The sequence below is a fragment of the Centruroides sculpturatus genome, unplaced genomic scaffold (genome assembly GCF_000671375.1).
Source record: "Centruroides sculpturatus isolate CEXI.00-Female unplaced genomic scaffold, Cexi_2.0 scaffold960, whole genome shotgun sequence".
NCBI lineage: Eukaryota > Metazoa > Arthropoda > Arachnida > Scorpiones > Buthidae > Centruroides > Centruroides sculpturatus.
In genome coordinates this window covers 115,947-124,493 of record NW_019385621.1, presented here as the reverse complement: position 1 = coordinate 124,493, position 8,547 = coordinate 115,947, and the positions used below count along the sequence as shown (strand labels likewise).

The following is an 8,547-nucleotide window of genomic DNA, read 5'->3' as shown; positions in this document are numbered from 1 at the left end:
ATATTCAAATTCAATTGGGTCAAAATAATTTAACTATTAAACACAAATACTACAAAGAAAACTATTGATACATATTTAATAAATTAAATTGTTGCATTTTGTATTTAAAATAAATGAATTATAACAAAATACAAAAACATTTTAAAAAATTATTAAATATAAAATAAATTTTCTTTCATTTAAATAAAAAAAAATTAATTAAATTTAAAATTTCGGAGTCTACTCCACAGCCCTGTTGTAAGGTACTGTAATCGTACATACATGAAACAAACACGAGCTGGAAGAACAGCACAAAAAATTTATTTACACATAGAAAGAAACTAGTCAAGTTAAATGTGAGCACTACCAGTAGCTCGAATGACATCATAATCAACCTCTCATTGAGCAGCCTCAATCAGAAGAGTGTATTCAGAACATGGTGTTCCGAGCAACATGGGACTCCGCCTCACTTCCATAGCGATGTGAGGTCGTACCTCGATCAACATTTGGCTCAATGTTCGATCGGACGTGGAGGCCATTTGACATAGCTTCCCAGATCACCAGATATGATGCCCTGTATTTTTTTCTATGAAGATTTGTAAGTGTCTATTCCTCACTGCTAACAACAATGGAAGAGTTGAAACAAAGAATAAATGATTCCTGTGCAAAAGTTGATCCTGACATGCTGCGCAATGTGTAGACAGAGATTGAATGTTGTTATATCATTCGAGCTACTCGTTTACTAGTTTATTTCTGACTTTAAATAAACTTTTTTAGGTTGCTCCTTCAGCGTGTGATTGTTTCATTTCCGTTGTATTTTTTATTTTTAAATTTTAATACAGGGTGATTCAAAAGTCACAGAAATTTTAAAAAATTAATAATTCGCAAACTATTTACAATAAGATGATGCGGTTTTCACAGAAATCCTTAAAAAGAAACGGGATTTTTTAATGTGTAATAAAAGTTTTAGTACCAAAACAGTTACATTTCTTACCGTAGATGGCGCTTGATGAGATTACATAATTTGTGAAGTTGTTACTAGAGCTTACACTAAGAACATTTTTAGTTTTTTATTCTTACTTTAACAAAATGACAAATGATTTCAGTTTTTACAGCGCCATCTATGGCAAGAAATGTAACTGTTTTGGTACTAAAATTTTTATTACATCTAAAAAATCCCGTTTATTTCTAAGCATTTCTGTGAAAACCGCATCGTCTTACTATAAATAGTTTGTGAATTATTATTATTTTTTTAATTTCTGTGACTTTTGAATCACCCTGTACTTTTTGTATTTTAACAAAACTATACAAATTTGCAAAAGTAAGAATATTTACATAGCCCTTCCGTATAAAGTTATTATTATTTGATTTTTGCTCAATAACATACACAAATTTACTATATTATTCGTAAATCTATATATTATTAAGGAATAATTTCATGTTATGTGAACATTATGAAATTAGTCTAATTGCAGTAATTTCAAAACTTACTCCAGCAGCAATGTAAGCATCATAGACTCCAATATACTTCAAAGGGTTAAGGAAATATTTATTATCCTGTTCAACAGTCATAGCAAGTTGAACAATAGCAGCAATAAAATATAAAATTGTAGCAATGCCCGTATAAATTAATTCCTGTAAAGATTATTAAAAAAAATCAATATAATAAAAATAAATGTAAACAAATTAGATATAAAGTGAAATATATTTTCACTTTATATCTAAAGTGAAATATATTTTCACTTTATATAACTAAAAAATTTACTTACTCCTTCCATCCAAGGAAGCTTTTGTGTAATGTCTTTCAAACTTATGAGAAATGCAAAACAAAGAAGAAATGTGATGAGGAAGCAAATAACAACGACGAACATAAAAAAATGAGCATAATTTATTCTAACTGGTGAACCACATCCCATGCATATGATGCCAATTACCTACATAATGAAAATATATGATAAAAATTAAATAACTTACATTGACTTAAAATTTCAAAAATATAAAATTTTGAAAATATATTCATATAAAACTTCTATTTTTAAAAACAGAATAATTATAATAGATTATTTGAGAAAAGTTTTATATTAAAATAGTCAGAGTCGAATTTGCACATAAACTAAACATGGCCTTTACACTGCTTAAACATAGTGAAGTTTAGGGCCTCGCATTATAAGTTTGTAGCTGAGGCCTTACATTTTTACCTTATCATTATATAATGGGGGAAGAGCATGTTATAATTATTATAGCTTATGCCACAACAAGTCTAAGTCTAGCCTTAAAAGTAGTAATAAATACATTTATATAATATTAATACAGTATATGTATATATAACTTATACACACATATTTCAAAATGACTCATTTCCTAAATCCGTTCGTCTTAATTTATTTTATCTAATCGATTTATTACTTCTTACAGTAATATATTTTTTCGTACATAATTGGTTATCCGATAAATAAGTTATCCGAACAACCCCAGTCCCCAATTGATTCGGAAAATCGATGCTCTACTGTATATGGACTCCACTTATTATAATTACATACATCAAGTTAATGCTATAAGTTAAAGCATATGCAAATGATATTGTTTTAATACATTCCAATAATAACCTCCAGGCAGTGCAACATGAATTAAATAATGTCCTTTGTAACTTAACTGACTACATGAGCTCAAATATGTNATAAGAAAGAGGCGTCTACGTCATTAGTCTACGTACGTAAACGAATAAAAATAGTTTCGTCTTTATTACGAAGTAGAAAATAATATATAAGTAGTATATATTAAAAAAAAATTGTAAGACATGTTTAAACTACTGATATTACAATCTATCAATCAATATATATCTATCTATCTATTTATCTATCAATATATCTATCTATCTATCTATATATATATATATATTGAAAAGCCTTATACTCCATACTAATATTTTTCAATGAGATAATATCGAACCTTAAAGGGAGAAAATAGGTTTATTTGGACCGATAATTAGAGAAGAAAGAAAAAAAAATTTAGGATTATATCTGTCAGGAAAGTAATGTGCTTCCGGGGATTTTGGGAGTTTAACCCCTTCCATTTGGGAAGAATTAAAAAATTAAAATAAACAGTATATTGTATATAATCTGTATTTATTTTATACCCGTTCAGTTCCTCCTTAGTCTACAATATTGTGTTACTCTACATACAGTATATATATTGTAAAAACAAATAAACTACATTATAAAAACATAATGCGTTTTTTAAAACCTCATTCCTTTAAAAATTCCGCAAAAGGGCTTTGAAAATATATAACAAATAAGTAAATACATAGTTAATTTTAAATATCATGAACAAACAATGTTATTCTTAAATTTTATTAAAGGGTGATTACAAAACTATTGTGTAAAAAGACTTTAGTAAGCAATTCTTGATGAAAAATTAAGAAACATTGCTCTAAATGAATCATTAGTTCTACAGTGTAATATAGTTCAAGATGATTTCACTTAATTTTCCCTTCAATTACTAATATTATCCANTGTAATGGATTTAACAAAGATAAATTAAATTTTTATAAATTATTAGTGAAACATTTATATAATTTTTCTGAACAATTATTGTCTGACATATCACTGGGAATCTTATAATTGTTCTTCATAACATTTATGAGGCCAATTTATCTTCAATTTATCTTAATTTTCCATAGAAACTGAATATGAAAAAATAATTTAGTGATCATTTTATATTCTTTCATAATTTTATGTTTAATTTTTAAATTAAAAATTAGAGTAGGACAATTCTACTAAAAAAAATATTTCCGGTGAATGAAAGTAAGATTCTCTTCTACAGTCTTTCCCCGAATAAGAAAGAGGCGTCTACGTCATTAGTCTACGTACGTAAACGAATAAAAATAGTTTCGTCTTTATTACGAAGTAGAAAATAATATATAAGTAGTATATATTAAAAAAAAATTGTAAGACATGTTTAAACTACTGATATTACAATCTATCAATCAATATATATCTATCTATCTATTTATCTATCAATATATCTATCTATCTATCTATATATATATATATATTGAAAAGCCTTATACTCCATACTAATATTTTTCAATGAGATAATATCGAACCTTAAAGGGAGAAAATAGGTTTATTTGGACCGATAATTAGAGAAGAAAGAAAAAAAAATTTAGGATTATATCTGTCAGGAAAGTAATGTGCTTCCGGGGATTTTGGGAGTTTAACCCCTTCCATTTGGGAAGAATTAAAAAATTAAAATAAACAGTATATTGTATATAATCTGTATTTATTTTATACCCGTTCAGTTCCTCCTTAGTCTACGATATTGTGTTACTCTACATACAGTATATATATTGTAAAAACAAATAAACTACATTATAAAAACATAATGCGTTTTTTAAAACCTCATTCCTTTAAAAATTCCGCAAAAGGGCTTTGAAAATATATAACAAATAAGTAAATACATAGTTAATTTTAAATATCATGAACAAACAATGTTATTCTTAAATTTTATTAAAGGGTGATTACAAAACTATTGTGTAAAAAGACTTTAGTAAGCAATTCTTGATGAAAAATTAAGAAACATTGCTCTAAATGAATCATTAGTTCTACAGTGTAATATAGTTCAAGATGATTTCACTTAATTTTCCCTTCAATTACTAATATTATCCATAAATTCTTCTATATACTGTAAATACTTATATAATACACAAATTAATAAAGTATTTTATTCAAGTATAAATAAAATTTGAATATTTATTAAGTGTAAATTAAATCTAAACTTGTTATTGATTATTAAAATTAATAATTAATAACAAATTTAGACTTAATTCAAATTAATGTCTGAATTTGGAAATGATATTATTACATAATGGTATAAATATTCAAATTTTATTTATATTTGAATAAAATATTTTATTAATACGTGTCTTCTGGAAATAAGTATTTACAGTATATGGAAGAATTTATTGATAATATGAAATATTATTTATTAATGCATAAGATTAATTATTAGTGCATAAGAGCATTATTACAAAAGTTAATTAATATTGAATTTTAATTGGTTTTATTCATTCAGCAGTATTATTTTAAAGCAAAGCTCTGGTGACATGAATAATTCAAAGCATTATACCAACTATTATTTTTAAACAATAAAATTAATTTTCAATACTATTGCTATTTTCAATACAAATTATATTATATTATTGTACAGTATTGCATTACATTACTATTGTAAATAAAGATATCATCTAGTAAGATTATTTCACTGAAAATAATGTATTATGTAACACAAAAGAACCATGATTTTCCTCTTTCTTTTTCTAAAATGAATAAACATTTTCATTAACAAACTAGTTAATTATCTGCTTTGTAATTCGAAATATAATTTAACTGTTAAGTGAATGCAGAAAATTTCACACGATTTTAATTAAATGTTATTCATCTTTTAAATTGAAAAAAAAAATTTACATTTTCGCAAATTCTCTTTTAATATTGATGTTTAATAGCAGTAACCTAAATTTTCTTTGTTAGAATTTTATAATTGTAATTCCAACACATTTCAATAATTTGGTTTTGTCTTTTCAATAATCATGTCGACTTAATACGTATAGATTACGTCATTTTTTTTATTCAAAATCCATCAGATATAGGATTTTTATTCGAAATCATAAGAGGATATAAAGATATATTTCTTGTTTATTATGTTACATATTCAAATTCATTTTATAATTACGTATATATGTTTGAACTTTTAAAATTTCAATAAAAAGTGTTTATAAAGTAAATTATATATTCATATGTTTGCTGTATATATACTATATGGTCTAATTATAATTAATCCATTCATTAAAAAAATAAAAATATATATTAATATTTATAAGAAACGATGTAAATTTGAAATTGTTTTTAAATTGAATGACTTTTTTTACTAATAGTAACTGTTTTATAAAAAAATTGAAATTATTTTACAAAAAGTATTCAGAATATTTTATAGTTTTCTACAATTGTGTGAATTACTTATAAAGAGATTTTTATTGATATTATAAATGAGACAAAAGAGAATATTTGGTGGAGAATTTAATGGAAAAATACGATAAGAAAACTTAAAATACGGAAGAAATGATTTTAAATAAATGTAATTTAATCTGAAATTCTAGTTTACAAAATTTCATTTTCTGCTTCGTTGAAACTCTCACAAAAACTAACACAATTGTTTGTGTATTAAATGAAGCATAGAATTATTTTTATCTTCCCATCTAATTGATTTATAAAGTTTAAATCAAACAATCTGCCAAGAGGACAAAATATTTATCCATCCACAAGCAAATTATTCTTAAAATTAATTAAGAAGTAATTTATTCTTCAATAACAAAACAGTGTTAAATAAAAATAAATATTTTGCTTCTATTATACAAAATAAAAACAAATATTTATTTGATTTATTTACAATAGATAAGTTTAATCGAAAAATTAGTTTTTATTACAGTATTTTAATTTCTGCAATATGTTTTATTATGTTTGTTTTCTCTCTTAATGGGCCATAATATAAGTCACTTAGTAGGCCTAGGCACTACTAAGTGCCTTATGTTAATGAATCAATTCAATCTAAACTATCAGATTAACAAAAGTCTATTTGCTACATTTTAACAGCTGAAGTTCACATATTTGCATACATCTCAAATGAATCATAATAACTGTTTACTAATCTCGGAGCAATAAGTCTTTTAATTGAGAAAAAAATAGATTGAATTTAATTGAAAACTAACGAAATTTCGTTAAATTATATTTTCATCGTTGATCTAATTTTTCGTTTGTTGCAATTATTCTTGAACAATTCTTGAACAATTGTAATTAAGAGATTTGAACATAAATTTAAATATAAGCCTATTAAAGCCTATTGAATTTAAACATAATCCTAAATTCACTTATTTGAGGAAGTTTCTGACAATTTTAAGATAATATTATGTGATTTTAAAAAGTGTTATCTAATTACATTATCAATTTAAAAAATCTCAACTATTCACATAAAAATAATTGAGATTTTTAACTTGCCATGAAATTAATCTAATCTTTATATAAAAGTAAATAGAAATGGATTTATGGGTAGAAGACTTTCAGTATTACTTTCTTCTTCAAAATATAGCATTGTTAAAAATTTTAACTTAAGGGAAATTTTGTCATTTAAACTTCTTTAAGGTTTCATAAAGTTACATTATTTATTTGATCTTCATTCAGAAATATTAAAAATTTTCTGTTTTCTGTATTGAAATTTAAAATAATTTATTTTGATGTAGGCTGCATATAGAACACCCATGTTTCATATTACACTTATTAAAATGTATCGCAAAATGTGAAATATTATATTATGTTTATATTAAACATTACATATCTATAAAACAAATACAAAATATGCATTTATATTTTTGATATACTATTATTGTTATGTCAAACTACAAAAAAAATCCCATAATGATTTCCTCAAAATAGGCTCATAATGGCTTTAATTCAGAAATAAAATGCAATAATAAAAATTCTGAAATAAAGTATGGCTTTCATTAAATCGAAATTTCTTTTGTATAACCGATGATGTCGCCTTTGAAATGTTCCAGATTATATTATTAATCTCTTTTGTAAATTTAATATTCATATTATTGAATAAATAAAATATGAGAGGTATGTAAATTATTCATTTTCATTTATTTAGAAAATTATCGAAGTAATTATTTAGACCTATATTTACTTTCTTCTTTTCAAATACATTTGCATGTAGTTTTAGATCTATTTGATTTTAAAAAAATAGCTTATTTTTAATTTATGAGGGTATTTTTTATACAAGCATGTTTTTATTCTAGATGATATATTTGATAAAAGAATATTGTCATCAATAAGAGATAAAAACTGTTAAAAATATAATTTTAAAAAAATCGGGACATTTTAAAAAGTTATATTTGACATATTCAAGTAGTCACTTATTTTCGTAAATCAGCATTTAAAAGCTTATTTTGAGAAGACTGATGTTAATAATAAAAAAATTTTGTCCTTATTATATTATTAGTTTTCTAATACTAATTTTAATTATTACTAATAATTAACTAACAATTGTCTACTGTGATATCATGCATACAAACTATTATTTCTTAATGTAATTATATTCCATTTGCTCTATGTTCTGTTAAAAATTCATAATTTATTAAAGATTTTAAAGTAGGAGAGGAAAATGTTTTACGAGAAGTATTTTAAAAATCCAGCAACGCGTTGCTTAACTTTCTCGGCAACATTTAGTGCAGCCATCTGTTACAATATTTTACTTTTAAAAACTTTTTGTATTTTTAGCTATTATAAAATGGCAAAAGGCTGAATTTTGAGGATAGGGATGGGTTTTGTAGGGGAGATCGGGGCAACTTCGGCATGCGGGGCAAGTTTGTCAAGCGCTTTTTTTAAAAAACAAATTAAAAGGAGACTTTGGTTATAGGTTAGGCAGTTGAGTTTTATTGGTGGCTTGTTGAGTGTAGTGTTTTTATTGTTCTCCAACAAGCGTAGTTGAATTATCAAGCAAATTTTCATTTTCGTT

At 24.4% G+C, this 8,547-nt stretch overlaps 1 protein-coding gene across 1 annotated transcript in view; it reads right to left on the bottom strand.

The window, feature by feature from the left end:
• Positions 1-8,547, bottom strand: part of LOC111640676 (MARVEL domain-containing protein 1-like) — a 30,337-nt gene that overhangs the window by 4,546 nt on the left and 17,244 nt on the right. Inside the window, exons 2-3 of the mRNA XM_023386715.1 lie at positions 1,749-1,913; positions 1,471-1,614 (exon numbers count right to left, since the gene is read on the bottom strand). Of these exons, the coding sequence (XP_023242483.1) occupies positions 1,471-1,614; positions 1,749-1,913 (309 nt within the window). The remainder of the gene's footprint in view (positions 1-1,470; positions 1,615-1,748; positions 1,914-8,547) is intronic.